Genomic DNA, 22,763 nt, shown 5'->3' on the forward strand with positions numbered 1-22,763 from the left:
AGAATTACAGATGCGAGCCTCTGGTACCCAGCTATTTGTTGTGAGGTAGAAGTGGTTATTTTTTTTTACTCCCCCGCAGTGGTTAGGGGACAATACCGTGTCCTCAGCAGAGACTGTACTGCAATTCAACCACGGCTCGGCAGGGACACTGTCATCAATGTTCCATGCCTGGGACTTACTCTGGTACAGCATCTCCAGGTCTACTTTCTGCTTGAAATCTGATTAAGGGGTTTGATTCATTTTAGCCTGAAGCCTTTTGCTTTGTATTTACCATAAGCTCAAGGACACACGTGTTTCATTTTTCTAGCCTTGCACTGTGAAAAATCTCAACCCAATTTTGCTTAGACTAGACCAAAGCCATTGTTGGTTGAGAATTAATTGTAGCAGGCTGTTAGTCAAAGCTGCTAGGTATAACCATGTTCAGAAGCCCTGGGGTTTCCAGCTATTTGGGAGCTTTGAAGTTCTCTGAAAAACCAGGTAAGGCAAGAGAAATATCCAATGCATGTATGTATTCATTCTGTAATGTATTTGCCTTGGAATTCTATGTTTTATTCAGCATTCTTCTATGTGTAGATAACTGCAGTTTTCTCAAATAAGAAAGCTGAAAATATCTGACTTTATAAATGAGCTTATCATCTAGCTGCTGACAAGGTCCGTGCTCTTTCTTTATTAGCAAGTTAAAAGATGTTTCTAAACCTCTAAAGAGCTTACGTAGGAAAATTTGCAAATTAAATTAGAATGTCCAGGTTTTGAATCCAATTTTGTATCTGATGTTGCTCTTTTCATTAAGAAATCTTTCCTAAGCCAAATGTTGTGTGTTACAAATTATTTCTAGTAGGCATAGTATTTGAGTCTCTTCTTATTAACTCTTCATGAGAGACAGTTTTGAGCAATATATTTATCTTTTCAGTGGGCCTTCTTCTTACACCATGTAAGATATATGCTTTTAATATACTGAATGGTCTCATGTCTCAGTGTGGTATTTGTACAGAAATGAGACACCCAGGTTATTTTTAATCTCTTTATATTTGAAAGTTAGCACAAATATACAGTCAGGAATTTACTGGAATAATTCAGGCCTCAGATTCCAGAATATTCTTTTCCAATATTTGATAGCTTTTAGGATGGAATTCTCTTTCTTTAAATAGCTAACACATGCACGTATATTTGAAAGAAAAGCCTAGATGTCTAAATGGTTTTACATCTTTCTTTTTATATGGTGCTTTTTTAGTTAGCTAGAATTTCCAAATTTCAGGATTATATATATGTTTGCATGTGTATAAAGACATGTCAGCATTCGATCCTCTTATTCCTCAGGCTTCTGCCTGAAAATATTCAACAGTGAAAGGTACTTCAATAAGGGGAAAAGTTTCTATGGGTAAATGTACCTGAGGTTTTCTTGGTCCACAAGTGGTCACCATGCCAGATTCTGTAAAGCAGATTTACTATCTGTGAGACTGGTAATGTGGGCCTGATTTTGATTAACCAGTTCACTTCAGTGGGAGGGTGGGGGTTGTTTCTGAATGGAGTTGTGACCAGCTATCTTTAGGGAGGGGGTAACAATGCTTGCCAAGAAATGTACTCATTGCCTTACTTATGTAACTGTAACCTCTCTCTACAGCATCTTTACAATAAAATAAAATTAAAAATAATAATACGATATCTTAACCACAAAAACAAATAAGTATTTGTAATGTGCTGTTATTGTTTGGATTTTAATGAAAGGCAGATAAGAACTGAGACATCTCTAATTCTTCATGCCTCTCCCTAGTTCTTGATTCTTTAAAAGCATCTCAGATCTATCTATCCAGCAAAAGACTCAGTACTTCTGATGACCTTGACCAAAATTGCTTTTTTCCTTTTTCTTTTTTTTCCCCTTCAATACATAGCTCTGGTTTTAGGTATTTATTTTGAGTGCTTGTTATTGTCATAAAAACTTTAAACTATAACACTGAACTATGTGAAAATATTTTTATGCGTGTACCAGTCCTAGGGATTGAATTCGGGTCCTAGGCATTTCTCCTGAGCTATTTTGCTCAACGCTAACTCTCTACCACTTGAGGCACAGCTCCACTTACAGCTTTTTGGTGATTAATTGGAGATAAAAGTCTCATGGACTTTCCTGTCTGTATTTGCTTTGAACCACGGTCCTCATATCTCAGCCTTCTCAGTAGCAATGATTACAGGCATGAGCCACTGACACCTAGCCTGTCAAAGTATTTTTAACATATGAAATTTGATGGCTACTTTCAGGAAAGAGATAAGTCAAAAACTTGATTACAAGAAATATGAATTTCAGAGCTGACATTTTTTGTATTCTGATTTCTTGGCTAGTTGATGTTTTTTCCTTAAATTGTAAATTCAAAGAGAGATTTAAAAATATTTTCTTAGTAGATGTTTTATCCTGTGTAAGTATTCTAATGTTATGTTCTTTTCCCTTAGATTTTAACAAGAAAAATTTAAGCTTCATTGGATTTCCACATCAAAGGAAAGTCCCAAGGTAAAATGGCCTTTGTTGAAGAAATCTTAAATTTTGGAGATTTGTAGTGTTTTTAAATGATTATCTGAAATTCCTCTTTAAATCCCTGAAGTACTAGGGATTGAACTTGGGACCTTACAAATGCTGGGCACGCATGCTCACACTGAGCTGTACCCTAGCTTTCTCTTGTTCTCTTAAATTCTTATGAGTCTTAGTCATTAGAATATATGAAATAGGAACTGGGATGTAGCTTGGAGATACAGTGTATACCTAGCATGTGCAAGGTCCTGGGTTCAAGGAACTTGCAAAAAAAAGCAGACATATATATTTATATATATATTATATATGCATATATAGCATGTATCTAATATATGCATATGGGCACGTGCATGCATGTGCATGAAGCAAAATGGTTTAACAGTATGCTCAGGCAGTAAATCTTTCTGTTGCCTTTAATGTGTTGGAGGAACTATTTGGGGCATAAAATGTTTCAGTCATTTGTAATTAATTGCTAATTTAGGAAAGACAATAATTTTTTCACACTTATCTCTAAACTTGGGATGTCCTCTTGCAATCTCCCAATCAAGAGTTGGAGCTTTTGATCTTTTAGAAAGGGGTCCCTCTCTCCCTCTCTCTCTCTCTGTTGTTCTCTCTGTCTGTCTCTGTCCTTCTTCCTTCTTTTTCTCTGTTTCTCTGTTTCCTCTCTCTGTTTCTCTCACTTTGCCTCTCTTTCTTGCTCTTTCTCTCATGTCTGTCCCTCCTTCCTTCCTTCCTTGCATCCCTCCCTCCCTCCCTCCTTCCCTCCTTCCCTCCCTCCCTCCGTGCAGATTTCCAGCTGCTACGTGCCCATGAAGCTCTTGTAGCCTGAGCCTGGTCTTGTCATTTCTCTCCTCACCTGTCTATACTCCTGTATTTTGACTACAAGTTATTTGGTACAATTTCATTTACTTAATGTTTTAAGTCACTGAGGCCCTGTCATCATCCATGTAGACAATGTAAAAATGACAGTGTGTACCATTTAAGGAGCTACCCCTCAGCTGCTTCATTGTCAACCACTAATACCATTTTCAAGGAGAGGCACAAAGCTGTCTGTAGATCCTCAGGCATGAGTCTCAACTTGTGCTTCACTGTGCTTCAAGGGTCCAATCCCCTGTCTACACTTCACCTAGCCTGATACTCTTGTTCCTAGTGTACTGTGACATTCTCACCCTACTATAAGCATTACAACAAACACTTGCCTGACTTCTGTCCTCATCAGGCAGAGCTCAGTCCTGCATTTGAAAACTGAAGAGATGCTCTTATAACTCTTTGATTTGGCTTAATATAGCTAGGGCAAGTCCTTGATGTATCTTGTACACATGTGTGTGTATGGTAAATGGGAGCGATAATGACTCAGGTCATTAGTAGCATTTCTTATAATTGACTGATAAAATCATAAATATGATGCTTGGCATATTTATGTTTTGAATCTCTGACATGTTTTAAAAGAACTTAATATAACCCTGGCAGGTTTCTTGATTTCTTAGCTATTTTAATAGAACTCATCAGTGACTAAGAAAAAGGAAGGAAAAGAAAGGGAGACAAGAAAGCATTTCTTATTTGAGGACAGGAAAAACAGGAAATGTACAGACAGTTGGGTGGACAGACTTAAATTGTGGGCACAGCAATTCAGAGAGTGTGGCTATTATTTCATTGTAACCTATTCAAAGGACACCATTTTACTAAAAGTAAAATGTCCTAACTGTATAAAACTCATAGGCCACACAAGAAATCTAGCCCCTCAGACACAAACTAGAAGAGCTTAAAAAAAATGGTAAAAGGGCTTTGCCCACCCCTCCACCCCCCTTATCATGTAATGTTCTCTTGGACATTATCAGCACAGCATTTTGCTCTCCATTTAACAACCCCCCTCCAGCTCTCCAGGCATATAATTAGGTTAATAGGACACAATTAAAAAAATAATCCATCCTGAAAGCAGAGGGCAAGGTCTTCTGAAATGATTGAAGCCAAGGAGGGAAGGTAAGGGGGTGGAAAATGAGTCAGAAAGCATGGGTGTCATGTCAGAGAAGATAAAGGCAGATAGATAAAAATACAAAAGGTTTTCTCCATACTAGAACATCATAGAGTTCTAATTGCAAAATTAGGTCTGTAGCCCATACTTCAGTTATAAATGCAGATGTGGTTTCATACTGAACTATAGGCTTTTGACTTTTGGTTGAGGTATGACAGCATGCCCAGGTCTACAGAGTTGACCCAGAAGAGGAAGGAAAGCAGACCCCAGCATAGGAGCTAAAGGCTCACTGTTGTCAGTCCTGTGAGTGGGGCCTGGCTTTGTGCCTACAACTCTGATGACTCAGACAAGAGGAGAAGGAGACAAGGAGAAGGAGGTGTCTCAAAGGCTTTTGGGGGGAAATTGTGTTATATTTGCCATATGACAGGAGTTACTCATTCTACCTGGATGTGATGGTATATGCCAAAAGTCCAGCTACTGAGGAGGGAAAGATCATGAGGACCAAGATTTGAGGCCACCCTGGACAGAAAGTGAGGACCCCTTCTTCCAATCTCAACAAATAAGCTGGGTGTGACTGGCATCATGCCTATATCCCAGGTACTCAGAAGGCTTAGATAGGAAGATTGTAGTTTGATGCCAATTCCAGGTAGAAGCATGAGGACAAAGGACCTATTTGAAAAATAACTAAATAGAAAAGGAAAAAAAAAGGACTGGAGTTATGAGCTAAAAAAACAAGTGGGTGTATCAGTCAGCTTCACATTACTGCAGTGGTGTTGGGGGTGTTACTCATTGATAAATTGATGTATGTCCCAGAATTCTTGGCTGAGATGCCTGGCCTGTATTCTCACTATTGGTTAGTGCATTTTTTTTTGGATCCATCATGGGGCCTAAACTCTGGGCCTGGGCGCTGTCCCTCAGCTCTTCAGCTCAAAGGTAGTGCCCTACCACTTGAGCCACAGCGCCACTTCCGGCTTTTTTCTGCTTACGTGATGCTGAGGAATCGAACCCAGGGCCTCATGCATGCAAGGCAAGCACTCTACCACTGAGCCACCTTACCAGTTAGCATATTTTTATGTAGAAAATCCAAGGAGTAGTAATGCTTTTTAAAAACCTGGTGGATTCTTGTGTTGGTTTCAGGGTCTTGCATCATCCAGAACCCTCAACAAACTGGCTTAGCCAGAGCCCAGGTTCCCAACCAGTCTGCTCGTTTTTTCTCTCTACCTAGCTGCTTCCTCTGAAGTTATCTGTAGTGTGCAAGAATAGGGGAGAGAGGCCACAGATAAAGGAATTGTAGGCAGCCATGGGGTTATGGCTTGTGCATGGGAACCTGTGAGTTTTAAAAGATATTACTGTAGGGGGCTGGGAAGGTGGCTCAGTGGTAGAGTGCTTGCCTTGCATGCATGAGGCCCTTGATTGGATTCCTCAGTACCACATAAGCAGAAAAAGCTGGAAGTGGTATTGTGACTCAAGAGGTAAAATATTCAAATTCATAATTAAATATTTTTTCAATACTGACTGCCATTCTGTAAGTAGGGTGCATATCTACATGAATTTATTTTGTAGGTTTGTACTAAACTGTACATCTGAAAATAACCATCACTGACTTATAATTCATGGTGTAGACGCTAGCACTAAGGCTAGATTTCTGCCTTGGCAGGTGTCCTGGGATCTTCAAGCCAGTCCAGCATGTGGTTTATAAAGCTTAATATGCTCAATATTTTACTAGACCATATGTATGCTTGCCATTTATTTATGAAGATAAGCTCTACTGCATTTATATGCAATAACCAGAACTTCAGATGGTGTACCCTGTTTTAAAATGTGCAGAGACCCTTCAAACTTAATTTACATGGGTGATATAGATGGTTCCTATGCCCTCTTAGACACCACACATAGCAACTACTCAGTCTCTTCATTAGCCACTATAGAAATATACTGCCCACCCCCATGGAGGTACAAATGGAGAAATAGGTTTATGGGTATGTCAGTCCGCTTCACATTACTGCAGTGAAACAGCTGCCACAGGCTAGTCATCAAGTCAAGGGAGGTTTATTTGGGCTTATAGTTCTGGAGGTTCAAGTTCAAGATCAGGCGAGTCCATTTCTTTGAGCCTATAGAAGAAACTGAAAGGAAGAGACTCTGGTCCCACAGACTCCTTCAAGGACAAACCACCAGTGACCTAATGACATCTCACTAGGTGTCTCTTTCATATGGGCTTTTGGGGGACACGTATCCAGCCATGGAGAAGACCAGCTCCACAGTGAATATAATACATCACCGTAGAGCTGTATACCCAGAAACCTTGGACATTTCCATTTCAGCTGTTCCTCGTGTGGAATATGTAAACTGAGGCTGAGTCATCCCTGTGGTGTACTGGAACCGGCTCACCCCAGGGGTTTTGTGCCTATCCGTTAACTTCAGTGTAGAGAGCCCTATATGTAGCATAAAGTAGGCTTTGATGAACATTCTTAAACCATTATAGCTCCTGGAAAACAATTGTTTTTTGCATGAGCAAGAGGGCTGAGTTGTGTATGCATCATTGGGTCTGGTGGAAGTAACGAGGACAATCTTAGGATGTGCCTTTTAAGTCTTGCACAAACTTGTCCTCTTTCCCTCCTTTCTGATGGTACTGGGCCTTGAAAGTCAAGGCTTCATGGTTAGTAGGAAACCACTTGAACCATACCTCCAGCCCTTTGACTCTAGTTTGTCTTTCAGATAGAGTGTCTCACTATTGCCTGGGACCAACATCAAATCTCCTATGTCTCAAGTAGCTGAGATTACACACATGTCTCACCACGCCAGCTCTTTCATACCTTTTATTCACATTTTGACTTCTTGGTTATTTGAAGGTATCTGTTACTTTAATGTAACACCAGAAGACTATATATATATATCAATTCAACAAGCTGCTGATTTTCTGAGAAGAAAGAAAGTATATTATACAGAGGTTGGATAATTAACCCAAGCCTACACAGCTGTCCTAGAGTCTAGACAAAGTTGTCAATCTGAACAAAGGGAGACTTTGACCCTGGTCCAGCAGTGTCCCTTACCTTTCATAGCTGCTAAGACTAATACCATCATTTATTTGCACCAAAAAGTATAATATTAACATAAATGTAAATAAACAAAAAGCATTCCAGTATACTCACCAAAATCAAACTTTATATTTGTGATCTCTATGTATATATTTTACTATATCTGCAAGTAGCATGGTTTTGATGTCCTGGTTTTTTGTTTGTTTTTCACTTTCTATCCTGCATTTTAAATTGACCTCTGTCATCTTGTTAATGGAATGCTTTTTAGCTTTCAGAACGAGTTCACTCTTGAAAGTAAAGAGCAGCTTGCTAACCACAAAAGGGAACTCGATGCCAAGTTTTTAGCTGCACTTCCTAAAGGTAAGAGCTTTTTTAAATGGCTTAAGAGTATGTGGACACTGAATTGCACTGAGCACTTCTCAGACCTCTTCTTTGTGTTCCTGGCTCCTCTAAGAATTAGCTTCAGACACTGTGTTATTTTCTCATTCCCTCATCTTTCTATTTGTTCCTTCCCTTGGACCTTAAGTATCCTGGAGTTTTCCCTGGAAGCCAGATAAAGAGGGAGAGAGAATGGAGTTAGCATCTGGTATTCTCTCTTACCCTTTAGCCTCCTCCAAGGGAAGTAAGCCCCCCGTGCACCCCCCACCCCCTACCAATCACTCTCTCTAGAGACTGCTTCCCTAGCCACTGGTTGTTTGCAAGTGTTAAGTGTTTTACATCTAATGGTGCACATGCAGGAAAATATTTGTACCTGCAAAGAATTGGCTCCCTGTACTTTCACCTCTGAAGTGAGAAAATGTCACTTGATTTTTTTCCAACAGTTGCAACACTAGCATGAGGAATGACCATTTAGTAATAAGAATGATCATTTAGCTAGTAAGAGGGTCCTTTAGCTTACAGAATATCTTCATCCTGAATGGGCTTTACAGGATATAATAACCTGTCCTTTAAAGATCAGGTTGGTAGGCAGGGCAGGGTATTTTTCCTCTCTATTCCAAAAGGGAAAATATAAATCCGATGCAAAAGAAATTAGATCAGAAGAAATATTCTTTTAATAGAAACTAAATGCAATTGAAAAGACACACAGAAAAGTTGGAATGTGTCCTGAGGAACTGAATGGATAGAACATGTAGACACCATCTGAGGCTGATGGGTAGTTGGTTGAAAGGCTCCATGTATTTGGACTGGGGGGATGAAACTTGAACAGGCTGTTTAAGAACAATGTGGAGAACTGAAAGAAATTGATAGGATTTCACATGAGAAAGCAAGCTCTAGTAGTTTCTCCAAACCTGGGGGTGGGGGGTGGGGGCGAGGAACAGTAGAGCCACAGTGGTTGTTGCAATTGTGGATAGTACTAAACCCTGCACACACTGTGACCTTTCAAACACATGTGAACTAAGCACTGGAAGAGATTAGCAGCAGTAGTATAACACCATATTGTTATAAATGGTATATGGATGTAGCCTGTCTCTAGAAAGAGTCAAGAGCGAACAAAACATATTGTTTTGAAACCACAGTTGCCCACAGAAAGTAGAAGGGAAGATTAAAGTGGGACCACTGTCCTCAGAATGGAAGTGGATTCCATTCTGATCTCAGAAGCTGTCCATGTTAAATGTTCAAAGAGAAGGTACATGGCTATATGTCAGATGAGGATGCTATGGACAGTTACCACACAGATGCATGTGTGAACTGAAATGGTCCTTACAATTTTAAGATTAATTAGGAAAGACAATGAAACCCTTTTTTTATTTTGCTATAATACTTGTTTTTGTCGTTCTTATTTTGTTAGTCTATATTAACTGGACAAAAACATGAAAAAAACTCAACTTATTATGAACTATACTTAAGAGCTTCACATCTATGGATATTACCAGAACAGACTATAAAAAATAAATATGGCCAGACATAGTGGCAGACACCTGTAATCCTAGCTACTTGGGAGGACTTACAAAATTACAAGATTGTATATGAAAAACAAAGGAAAGGAAAAAAAAAGACTTGGTGTAACTCACATGGTAGAACACTGGAGGCCCTGAGTTCAATCCCTAGTCAGATAGACAGACAGACAGACAGACAGACAGAAGATTTTAGCCTTGTTGAGAGGAGTTGTCAGATTAGGCACAATCCCATTTCTCAAAACTTTTTTTCTTTCAGGCTAAAGGGACCATTTTCCAATCACTCTTTTTGTTTTGTTTTTGTAAATAATACATGGACAATGATCAGAAAAATCACAAAGAGCATGAAATTCTAGGCTCCTTAAGATACATCATATTGGAACCTTATCTACAATAAGATTTAAAAAGATGCAAATTTGTTGACCCATTTTATTATCAAGTTTATCATAGTAGCAAAAATAAAATTTTCACAAATGTTCATTTCTTTTTCCTCACCCTGAATTTCAGCTGAGGTCCCAAGTCTTATTTTACAGTCTTTGCTTTATCTCTGGGCCAGGGACATTTGGAAAAACTCAGGAAGTCCCAGCAGTCTCTGTTTCTGCATTTTTAACAGTTATGATTAGTATGTTTGTCTGTTGGCTCTTATGAAAAGGAATTAAATATAATTGTTTCAGTGCCTTGGAGTTTTATATTTGTTTTTGAGTTTCTAGAAGATTCTTTCCATTTCTTCAACAAAAGTCTCTTGCTCCCATGAAACGGAATATTAAAATGGTCATTCCTTTTTCTCTTGGGGACTCTTATAACTGTATATCCACAAGCACAAAATCAAGGCATGAAAAACTTTCACCTGTGTAAAAGTTATAACAGGATAAGATTTTCCACTTTGGAATTTAGAAATGGGTCAAATACTTTATGATCTTTAACAGCTCTGTTAAAATGTAATACACATACCATGCAATTTATCCATGTAAAGTATACAATTCGTTGGCCTTTGGTAGTCCCAGAATTAGACATTCATCACTACAGTCAATATTCAAGCATTTTCATTATTTCATAAAGAAATCCATATGCTTCCGCCATCACCCTGCCTGGCCAGTCCTCTAGTGTTGTGATGACTTGTTTTATAAGCTGCTTGTCTTTACATCAGTGGCTGCCATCCAAATGTGAGACTTCAAGTATGTTCCCCCTGTGAGGAGTCTGAGCACTTCTGGCCTGAGCACAGGCCTGGCCTGTGCTCTCAGGGTGTCAAATGACAGAGGAGAAGTGGCATGCTTGGGCAGAACTACAGACTACTTTTTCCTTGGAGAACCTACTGCACTGAAGTTTGGAGAACCAAATTCAACAATGTCTTTGCCACAGGCCTCTCAGAGCTAGTTGAAGATATAACATGTCCCTAGAAATTTACCCAGCAGAAAAATATTGCCTCAAAAATTGGTGTTACACAATGGAATTCTATGCCTCCATCAGAAAGAATGACATTGCCCCATTTGTTGGGAAATGAAAAGACTTGGAAAAAATTATATTAAGTGAAGTAAGCCAGGCCCAAAGAAACATAGGTCCCATGGTTTTCCTTATTTGTAATAACTAGTATATGTCTGAGTCAAGCAGAAAAGGTCAGATAAGTTGATGTTAGGGAAATGAACCCCAAGATAAGTATTCAGATTTTTTGTTGTTTTTTCCTTTCATGCAATTGTTTCTAACACATTTATAAGATTATTTCTTTGTTGCTTTGTATGTCCCTCTCCCACGGTATAACCCCGGCTTTCCACTGTATTTGATGTCGGTATAATTTGTGGAGGGGAAGGAAAAACAAATCGTTTCACTAGGGATACAGGTGGACCCATTGCCCCAATGAGATGTACAAGTCATTATGTAGAAAAGCAACTTTCAACTTTGGCTGGTGAGAGTGTGGGGCAGGCAGGGGGGTGTCTGGAGAGCCGGGGGGGATGAGAACAGATGGGAAGGGGAAAAAAAGGAGGATACAACAATACTTGATGAGAAATGTATTCATTATCTTGCCCATGTAATTGTAACCCCTCTGTACGGTATTCTCACAATAAAAAAAATGGTGTTACATAAACTTATTACAAAGAATTTCTTGGGACTGGGGATTCAGTTCAGTAGAGGAGCACTTGCCTGGTAAGTTCAGTCTTCAACTCTGGGAGAAAAAGAAAAAAGGAAGAATTTTTTTTCAAGTGGCCTTATTTGAAAATGAACCAATAAACTCCTATCTGAAATTTCTATCTATTGACCAACAGGTTCTACATTTCCCAAGAAATATCATGACACATGACTCATATAAAAGCATAAAATCTTAATGTAGCCAAGTGCTAATGGCCCATGCCTGTAATCCCACCTACTCAGGAAGCTGAGATCTGAGAATTGAGCTTTGAAGCCAGCCAGCAGACAAATCCAAGAGACTGTTATCTCCATTAGCCTACAAAAAGCTGAAAGTGGAAATAGGGCTCAGGTGGTAGTACCAATCTTGATCAAAAAAGCTAAGGGAGAGCACGTTGGCCCTGAGTTCAAGCCCCAGTACTAGTACCAAAAAGAAAGAAAGAAAAAAGATTTTAATATATTTGAAAGCAAAATAGAACATTACAACATTACTTATTATAACAGAAATTAGATGATCTATTCTTGTTTGTATCTGAATTGTATAATGACTAATATCACTGAACCTAAACCACTCATGAATTGTAATTAGGAAATAGCATTCAGTCAATTGAATTGTGACTCTTTGATCTAATTTCAGAGAACAATTTTATTGATAATTGTTAGGAAATACTAAAAAAATCTTGAAATAAACAAACATCATGGCTGCAGCTTACTCTTAAATGGCTTGGAAAAATATTACAAAACTACCCATGGAGAGAGAAGAGAAGGAACACCAAATTTGTCTTTAAACTTTCTATTGGTGATAGATTACATTAAAAATTGTTTAAAATTTTGAAAGAAAACTGTCAAAATTGTCAGTCAGGCTTGGGATGTGACTCAGGGATAGAGCACTTGCCTAATATGCATGAGGTTCCATCCCCAGTGCTATAATACATGTGTATATATCAGAAAACTTAGACATACATATTAGCTAGTAGATAACTGAAATAGAACTGTACATAACCCCTAAATATTAAGCAATGAACTTATAACGTAGATTTCCACCTGAAAAAAAGAGAGAGAGAAAATATTTATTTTGGCTCTTAGTTAACCAGCAAAAGGCTGGAAGGGGAGCTTGTGGTTCAAGTAGTAGAGTGCCAGCCTTGAGCACAAAAGCCAAACAAGAGCACAAGGCCCTGAGTTCAAGGCCCAGTACAAGCATGTACACAAAAAAGAATAATAAGCCAGGCAGTGGTGGCTCATGCCTATCATCCTAGCTACTCAGGAGGCTGCCATCTGAGATCATGATTGGAAGCCAGCCCAGGCAGGAAAAGTCCATGAGACTCTCTAATTTAACCACTAGAAAACCAGAAGTGCTGTGGCTCAAAGTGGAAGAGCACTATCCTTGAGCAAAAAAAGCTCAAAGATAGCACTCAGGCTCTGAGTTCAAACCCCATGACCTGACTGATCAAAAAATAAATAAAGTTATAGTTGTTGCTGTTGTTGTTTTTAATCTCACTTCATTCCTTAGTATAATGATCAGAGAGGACTGACTGTAAGACATGGTTTCCACCTCCCTACTCTGTGGTGGATGACTATTAGCTTCCAGGAGTGATCATTTGGAGCTCAAATCCACACGTGCTTGAGATGATTTCAGTGATGTTTGTCTTGTCCAGGAGTATGAAAGTCCAGGAGGACAGGCAGTCTGGCAGAAATCTTTACACCTGAGTTGACGACTCTGAATCTAGGATAATCCCTAGGAGGTTTTGGAATCATGGGGAAGAGGCATTTTCGTGTTACAGGAACTGAGAACTATTTTGCACTTAATAACAGTTCCCCTTAAACAAGCACCAGTGCCCTGTAGCTGTCTGTGTCCTTCTATAGGACTGACCTTCTGAGTATGTAGACCAGATAGATGAAGAGCATCTGTGTGTGTGTGTGTTTGTGTGTGTGTGTGTGTGTGTGTGTGTGTTCAGTAATCTCTGGAGACTTTCCTTCCCACAAGTAGAAGTGAATCGCTTACCCTGGCCAACACTCTATTCTTGAAGGGATGGAGGATATGCCCTGCCTGGGTCCCTCCCCTTGCTGTCCCTCTCCAGACTAAGGTTGAGTTTCGGTGATGACCTGTGGTTCTAACCATTGTGGATCCCTGCTCATCTTCTCCTGGATCTTAGAGAATGTTGCTGCTGAGTGGTAATAGTAATAGGAATGAATAGCAGAGCTTTATCATGCTTGAGATGTTTGTGAGTTTCCTTCATTAGTGGATCATTCCTTGTGAAATATGGAAATGAATAATGGCTGGAAGCAACTTCCTTCTTAGCTTTTTTTTTTACTGGTTGTAATCTTTATTGAAAATGTCTTGAGGTCCATCATTTCTACAGAAAAATTTAAAAATCAAAAATTAAAGTAGTAGACATGAATTTTGAACAGTCTTCTTGTTAGAACAAAGAAAAAAGGTATATCTTAACTTTTTCCACTAAAAGTTATATTATGTGTAATATAATGAAGAAAAGGTTAGCATAATGGTAGTATTAATATACCACTGTGTGTATCTCAATTATGGGTTGAGGCCTGGGTTTAAATATAACTTTCAGGGCTATTGGAATTAAATTTCAATAACTTAAAGAGCAATCTTTTGAAAAATATAGACCCATTCTCCTCTTTTGGGCTTTGGGCTTTAAATAATTAAGTAAATCTCTTTAGTGTACATCATCCTTGAAAATATTTTCAAAATGTGTACTACTGCCCATTAAAGTTTTATTACCATAATCTAACACAAGCTAATTCGTTAACTGGGAAGCTGTTCTTAGCCAACCCCTCTTATACCATCCAGACAGGATGCTCCATTATTATAGCCTTGTGTGTCTTCTAAATAGGAACATGACTAACAATGCAGGTTTAGCTTACTTCTTCCTCCAGCTGCTTTGATTCTGGGGGAAGAAACAGGATAACGTGTGTGCGTGTGTGTGTGTGTGTGTGTGTGTGTGTGTGTGTGTGTGTGTGTGTGTGTGTATGAGAGAGAGAGAGAGAGAGTTGGAGAGAGAAAGAGAGTGAGAGAGTGGGGGTTGGGGAGAGAGGGAGAGAGAATTCTGGAACCTCACTTGGCTTTTTCACTCAAGGTTGGTGCTCTTCTACTTGAGCCTTACCTCCACTTCCAGCTTTTTGCTAGTTAATTGCCTTCAAACTTGCTTTCTTGGGCTGGCTTTGAACTGTGATTCTCAGATCTCAGTCTCCTGAGTAGGGAGGGTTATATACATGAGCCACTGATGCCTAACTGATTGACTTTTTTTGGTCAGTCCTGGGACTTGAACTCAGGACCTGTGAACTGTCTCTGAGCCTCTTTGTGCTCAAGGCTAGTGCTCTACCACTTAAGCCACAGTGCCACACTTCTGGCTTTTTCTGAGTAGTTTATTGGAGATAAGAGTCTCACAGACTTCCCTGCCAGGCTGGTTTTGAACCACAATCCTTAGATCTCAGCCTCTTGAGTAGATAGGACTACAGGTGTGAGTCGACTACCTTAACAAAAGCCAGTTCCATTATAGTTGTAAGACAGCTGCCCTGAAAAATAAACAAAAACCAGTCATGCCTCTAACACAAGAGACTTACAAACATCGGGTGTGTAAGTGAATAGTTGTACCTCATAGCCAAAAAAAGAAATTCAAATAGTTATAAACCAGATTCAGACAGAAGATGAGATGTAGCTCAGTGACAGAACACTTGTCTAGTATGTGCTAAGGCCCTGGATTCAATTCCCACCATGGCAAAGAAAAATAAATTCATTAAATTCCTTGTATTCATGTCCTCTCCTTTTTGTTTTTCCTATGACTCAGCCTTCAAAATGATGCTGCCCTGGGCTATCTGACTACCTAGCCCCTCTCCTCCCTCTGTCATCCCTTCCTGAGTCTTCAATAGAATCCTCTCAGATGAGCCCTTATGGATCATGCAGTGAAGGAGGATTGCAAATGTGATCTTTATTCTCTTCCAATTTTGTTCATTTCTCCAAAGAAAAAATTGTTTGACATTTCAGACAATCGTATCTCTGTTGACAACCTCCCAACCATCTGAATAATGGTTTGTATTTTTGTTTGTTTGTTTGTTTCTCCTAAATTATTTGGAGAAAACAAAAGTTAACATTTCCTGCTTAATTAAATCATAGAATAAAACAGGAATCGCTATGAGTTCATGAAGGTAGATTGCAGATGGTCCTGTGGATTTCATAGTACTAGTTTGTACTTTTGTGATTGTTTTCCAGAATAAAAGCTTAAAGTAAAGGTGGGCATGTGGTGTATACCTGTAATCCCAGATACATGGGAATCAGAGTTAGGAAGATGTTGTTCTCAGGCAGGACCCAGGCAAAAACATGAGACCCTATCTGAAAAAATAAGGCAAAAGAAAAGGCTCAAGTGGTATAGTGCCTGCCAAACAAGTACAAGACTGAGTTCATACCCAGTACCACCAAAAAGTCAACAAAAAGTAATAAGTTTTATAGTACTTTGTTAAACCTAACAGTTCAAAATAGATAGCTCTTGGGGTTTCTGTTTAAAGCAAAGCAAAAATAAATAAGTACCAGTGGTTCATGCTTGTAATCCTATCTCAGGAGGCTGAAATTTAAGGATCGCACCTTGGAGCCAGCCCAAGCAGGAAAGTCCACAAGACTTTTATGTCCAATAAACTAAAAAAAAAATGGAGCTATGGCTCAAGTGGTAGAATGAAAGAAGCTCAGGGACAGTGCCCAGGCCAAGTTCTAGTATTGGCACAACTCTAAAAGTTTTAAAAAAAATTACTAAAGAGAGCTTACAAGTCAGGCCTCCTTTGACTTCCCTGGGTAAAGTAAACCTACTTTTTGAACCTGTACTTGTCGGTCCTAACTGTGATGCATGTGTATGTCTATGTGTACCCATACTCATTTGGAGTTTGCTTTCAATTAATCAGGAAGTTGGTCCATAATATACATTACCATTGTATAGAAGCAAAGAAGAGAAGTTAAAGTTGCATAAACAGGCTTCATGAATGAATGAGATGAGTGCATTACTCCTAACCATGGGACTTCCCTTTGTCTTTTGCTTTGTTTCAGTTGCAGACTTAAGAAAAATCTTTGAACCAAAGAGGAAAGAGATTTTAGAAATGAAGAGGTAAGGGACTGAAGAATAGCAGAGCGTTATTCTCTTCTCCTTCGGCCCTGATTCTTCCCATGATGATTTACTGTACCTTTCTTGGTATATTCACAGAAAAGAAAGAATTGCCAGGCGCTTGGAAGGAATTGAAAACGATGCCCAGCCCATCCTCTTGCAGAGTTGCACAGGGCTGGTGACCCATCGCCTCTTGGAGGAAGACACACCCAGATACATGCGCGCCACAGACCCTGCCAGCCCCCACATTGGTGAGCATGAGCTGCCCTCCTCAGGCAGGCTGTTTGGCATGTGCCCACTGCTATTCCAATCCAGCCCAATGGTATTGGAAAATGAGATGTTCAGCAACACTGACTTGCACGCATTTACTTTTTAAAAATTACATAGGTTGTGCTGGATGCTGGTGGCTCTTATCTCTCATCCTAGCTAGGGAGGTTGAGATCTGAGGATCACAATTTGAAGTCAGCCTCAGTCAGGGAAGTTTCTGAGACTCTTATCTCCAATGAACCACCAAAAAAGCTGGAAGTGGAGATGTGGCTCAAGTGGTAGAGCAACAACCTTGAGCAAAAACATGAGGAACAGTGCCCATATCTTGAGTTCAAACTCAGTACCAGCCCCTACCCCCTCAAAAAATACATTTATTATGCAGAGGATTTCATTGTTACATTTCCACACATTTACTGTATAGTCCAATCAATCTTACCTCCTCTGTCTTTCCTTTTTATGCGTTTTTGTTAAAAAACAGTGTCAATACATAAGCTTGGTCCTCCCATATTGCAGCAGTAGGAAATGACTTCTAGGGGTACATTGTTGAGTAACTGAAAGCCAGACATTTCTGCCTTAGACTTGGGACTCTTAAAGGTAATTATTATGTTTGTCTGTGTCTATCTGTCTATACCCTCAGGGCCTACTGTAGGATCTACTGTCAGAAACTTTTAGTAAATGTTATTTTAGTATTGGAATGAATGTGATAACTATCTAAAACTAAATGTTCCAGTGCCTCACAAAGTGGGGGTAATGGCCTTTGGCAGGGAGAGTAAAGGCAAAGCTGAACCTTGATCAATTTTAATTCTTCCTCTTAAGCTTTTATTCAGCAGTTTACTTAATTTTGGTGTATGTAGATATACTGCATATAGGTTTTTCTCTTTCTCTTTCTCCCTTCCTCTCTCTCTTTCTCTCTGTCTGTCTGTCTGTCTCTGTCTGTCTGTCTCTGTGTCTCTCTCTCTTTGTTTTTTTTTTGTGTTACTTCTGGGCCTTGAACTCAGGGCCTAGTTACTATCCTCAAGCTTTTATGCTCAATTTTAGCACCCTACCACTTCAACCACAGCTCCACTTTCAGCTTTTTGGTGGTTAATTGGAGGTAACAGACTTTCCTGCCTGAGCTGGCTTTGAGCTGTGATCTTCAGATCTTAGCCTCCTGAGGATTACAGTCTCGAACCACTGGCACCCAGCTAGATGTAATATTATATAACATGTCAAATGTGACCTAGCTTTTGCTTGATTCCACAGTCACTGAGAGTCACTGTTATGGACACCGGATGTCCAGTTCGACCTTGACCCCAGCAGAAGGGGACCCACTCAGAGCTGATGCTCCAGTCCCCAATCCCTGGCTTCCAAGCTCTGTGCTACTATTTTGTTGTTGTTGCCAATGTTTTCTAGTTTCTTCCTTAAGAAATAGCTGTTGATTTCACATCATAATGCTATCCATTTACATGTGTTTATAGTTTCTAATTTCCTGTGGCTAGAAAACCAAAACTATTATTTCTAATTATATACAGGAAGAAATAAGAACTGGTCAGAATACCAAAAATTATAGCCAGAAATGAAATATTCAGCTATGTAGTTTATGCTTTTACATCATATAGTAGTAAGATAGAGAGACTTGTTTTTGTGGAAAAACTCTCACTGTGTAGCCCACGCTAACCTGGAACTCAAAATCCTCTTGTCTCAGCCTCCCAAGTGCTAGGTTTACAGTACCAATAGGAAAGAATTGTTTAATAAAATGATACTGGGAAATAAGCTAGACAATGGGTAAAGGAGGAACACATTCTTTTTTATACTTCATACCAATCCAAAAAATGCATTCTAGCTACTTGAGCTATTAATTCAGTGAAAATAGTTGGTAAATATGAAAATATGTACACTGAGCTCAAATAGATGAGAAAAGACTTTCAAAACACAGTAACAATGGGCAACAAATCACCAGACAATTAGATCAGCTGACCTAACTGCTTAATAGTTAACATATGCACTTCTAAGAAAATCTTACAAATGCTTACACATAGAAGCAAAATTAAACTGTAAGCTTGTTTGAAAATATTTCTGAAGACAAAGGTCAAATGTTCCTATTAAAGTTTATGCAAACCAATAACAATGATACCATGAATCAGTGTTGCAAAGAGCAGTAAGCTTGAGCAGACATTGCCTAAGAAAAAGAAAAGGAAAATGATTAATAAACAAAAGAGAAATACACATCTTCCCTTTTTTAATGATCAAAAGCAATTTTTTAAAAAAGAAATAATCTGTAATTATGAAGAGACACATATTGCAAATATAAGTATGAACGGATACAGACTTTATAGAAGTTCTTATTATTTTTCAATACCATAGTGGAAACAAGGCCCTCCATGTTAATCATTGAGCCATTACTACTGAGCTGCATTCCCAGCCCTGTAGAGATAATTGATCATTTAGAAAATACCTTAACTTGAGTGTTAGTGGCTTATGCCTATAATCCTAGCTACTCAGGAGACTGAGCACTGAGGACCAAAGTTTAAAGCCAGCCTGGGCAAAAAAGTCCAATTACCCAGCAAAAAGACAGAAATGGAGATATGGCTCAAGTAGTAGAATGTTAACCTTGAGCAAAAAGCTAAGGGACATCTTTTAGACCATGAGTTCAAGTTGCAGTATGACATAATAATAATAATAACAACAGCAACAACAATAACAACAACAAAATAAATAAGAAATTAATGGTGGTTGAACATTGACGAGCACTGGAGAGAAATCAGTCAGTCCATGGCAGCCTAGGCACTCCATTGCTCATGGTGAACAGTGTCAAAAATTATGGATATGTGTGTATGCTTGATCTCCATATGTATTATTCATGTGGTCTGCTTGTAGGCCGGTCCAATGAAGAGGAGGAAACTTCTGGTTCTTCTTTAGAGAAGCACACTCAAGCTCAGTGCTGCACTGAGACCACAGGCATCCACAGTGATCCCACCTGTAGTTCAGGTTCCATGGACACTCACAGTCTTGAGTCAAAAGCTGAAAGAATTGCGAGGTACAAAGCAGAAAGGAGACGGCAACTGGCAGAGAAATATGGACTGACTCTGGATGCCGAGGCTCACTCTGAATATTCATCACGTTATACCAAATCCAGGAAGGACCCTGATGCTGTGGAGAAACGAGGAGGAGTAAGTGATAAGCATGAAGAGTCAAGTTCTCCATACTCTAGGGCTGAGGGCCTGGGGCTCAGGACCTCCGTGGTGGACTCCAAGGAATACCCCCTCCACTGGAATGAAACTTCTGACAAGGAGGTGCTGCTCAACGTGGAAAACCAAAGACGAGGTCAAGATCTGAGTGCCACCCGCCAGGCCCATGACCTGCCCCCAACAGTGGAGAATTCCTCATCCTTCTCATTCTCTGGGCGAGGCGCCTCCATCACCGAAGTGCCAAGATCCCCCAAACAAGTGCCCAGCTCCTCCCTTCAGCAATCTGCCTCCCCAAACCACTCCATCAGTGACCCCCCGCTGCCCTCTGAGGCTCGATCCAGGTAAGCGCAGGGTATGGTGCCAACTGAGATGGAAATCCAGGACTATCCTTTCCCTTTGCCTCTGTGCAGTGTAGTGGGAATGCAGTTCACGATCTCGGCAGGTCTTTGCTCCATAGGGAAATAAGATCTTTTTCTTTTCTATTTATAACAAATAGGTTCTTCCAAAGCAAGATGCTTTGTGTTCTTTCTTGTATATGTCTTATGTTCCTATGCTGAACAGGTTTGGTGTCATAAAGATACTTTCATAGAAGCCTTTTACCGTGTGTCTCATTTACCTTTCATAATTGCTATTTTTGGTTCATTTTTCTGTAATGGTACACAAGATTTAGGATGCTTCTTTCATTCTCTGGCAGTAATGAGGTATGAACTTGGGGTCTTACACTTTCTAGGAATGTGCCACGTGAGCCACTCCACAAGCTCTTTTTGTACTGGTTATTTTTGAGATAAGGTCTTGCTTTGTGCCTGACCCTGGACTGTGATCCTCCTATTTGTGCTTTCCTGTGTAGTTGGGATGACAGGTGTACACTAGCACACCCAGCTGGTTGAGATGAAGTCTCAAGAATGTTTTGTCTTACTGGCCTTTCATGATAATCCTCCAGATTTCTAACCTTTCAAATAGCTAGGATTATGGGCATAAGCCACTACAACAGGCCAAGAATTAGAGCTTTTGCTGATTGCTTAGTGTTTAGAACCCCAAAACAAATATAATGCTAATCAGGGAAGAGGGTTCAAGTTGGGATATAGACTCTGACTGCCTCATGTACTGCTAAATCTAAGTATAATATATGGTTACCTAAGTATGCCTGTACACTAGGGGAAATTTTCGTGTACAGACCCCCCAACTCCCAAGTAGCTGAGATTACGGATGTGTACCACTACACTTGGCTGTGATGCAAGCTGTTTATTGACAAGAATAACACATGACTTATCTTTGGTACTTCTCAGAGCTTATTTAACTCACACTATTATTATTATTCTTTATGTAGCAGGAACTCAGTAAGCATGTCAAGTGAACCTGAATTACTAATTGTACTTGTGCTATTGGCTGCATTATTCAGTGTAAAGGAAAAAAATGAATCAGAAGAATGGAGCAGGGTACTACGCTTAGAATGAAGTTTTTCTGCAATATAGTAACATGTTCATTGAACTACTAAGAATGAGAAGCGGGGAGGAGCTGTGCAAGGCACTTACAGCTTATTTCTGATTACATTTGCTCATTCCTGATGAGAGGTGTGAGTCTGAAAACCATCTCCAAAGTCTAGAGATCCTGTAGTGCTTGTTGAGCCTTGCCTGTGGCCATGTACTCATAGAATGTGCACAGGAGAACATAGGCATCGCATTCCGTGCCCTGCCTCAGCTTGGTCTACTCTGGCAAGGAGAAGTTCTAATATATGCCCCAGGAACCTGTCAGGGTGTCATGAAAAGCAGATCCGAGATCTGTTCTCTAAGGATCCTCCCATGCATCTCACAGATTCATTTCATTGGAGACTAGAATCATCCCTACCTTTCAACCCCGGGACTTGCAAACATCTGCACTCCCCACCTTGGTAGCTTTTAGCTGCTGATCTATGGTTAAATTTATTCCTACTTTTTTTGTGACATATTTAATTCTGTTCTCACTGCCAAGTGGTATTGAATTAAATATGAATATCTCCCAAAATACCAGCAATGTACAATATCTAAAAATTCAAAGTGTATTCAATTTTAAATGTAAAATTATGTCTAGGAGCACAAGCTCTTTTATATTCATGCACCTGTGCATTTATACAAAGCAGCAATTTTTCTATCAGGCAGTTCTTAAGAAATCGTCTGTAAATTTTAATGAGATACAGCAATACAGAAGTTAACTATCCATTATTCTGCAGCTGAATATGTGTTTTGATTAGAAGCTTTTATATAATTAGTGCTGGACACCCACCTGATGAAGCTAATTTTATTGGTGTGATGAAAACAAGCACTTCTTTTAGAAAAGGTCTGGTTTGTAGGCAAGGCTAGTGTAGAACTCACTATACTACCAACACTGGCCTAAATGATCCAGTTTTAGCCTCCGGAATGCTGGGATTATAGGCATATACCACCACCCTGGTTTAAGAAGCACTTTTTGTCTATTGACTTTTAGGTGTTAGAGGGAACTAAAAGCGTATACTATTATGTACTTAGGGATATAAGAGTAACTAACCATCAGCTTCTATGAAACTTTAGGGTGAGCTCTTACTAATAATACAATTCTCTGCTAGCCAGTTACCACATCAAACACCATTTTACCTAAAATCACTACCTCCTTGTTCAGTGACCCTATACCTCTCTCCCAATGGAGATAACCTCTGCCCTACAGGGGACTG

At 39.5% G+C, this 22,763-nt stretch overlaps 1 protein-coding gene across 4 annotated transcripts in view; it reads left to right on the forward strand.

Annotated features, from left to right (window-relative positions):
• Positions 1 to 22,763, forward strand: part of Svil (supervillin) — a 172,458-nt gene that overhangs the window by 78,760 nt on the left and 70,935 nt on the right. For all 4 annotated transcript variants that reach the window (XM_013014723.1, XM_013014725.1, XM_013014726.1 and 1 more), the window contains exons 3-7: positions 2,443 to 2,500; positions 7,794 to 7,885; positions 16,592 to 16,649; positions 16,746 to 16,897; positions 19,770 to 20,421. In XM_013014723.1, the coding sequence (XP_012870177.1) occupies positions 16,642 to 16,649; positions 16,746 to 16,897; positions 19,770 to 20,421 (812 nt within the window). In that variant the 5' untranslated portion in view covers positions 2,443 to 2,500; positions 7,794 to 7,885; positions 16,592 to 16,641. The remainder of the gene's footprint in view (positions 1 to 2,442; positions 2,501 to 7,793; positions 7,886 to 16,591; positions 16,650 to 16,745; positions 16,898 to 19,769; positions 20,422 to 22,763) is intronic.

The sequence above is a fragment of the Dipodomys ordii genome, unplaced genomic scaffold (assembly GCF_000151885.1).
Source record: "Dipodomys ordii isolate 6190 unplaced genomic scaffold, Dord_2.0 Scaffold24, whole genome shotgun sequence".
NCBI classification, from domain to species: domain Eukaryota; kingdom Metazoa; phylum Chordata; class Mammalia; order Rodentia; family Heteromyidae; genus Dipodomys; species Dipodomys ordii.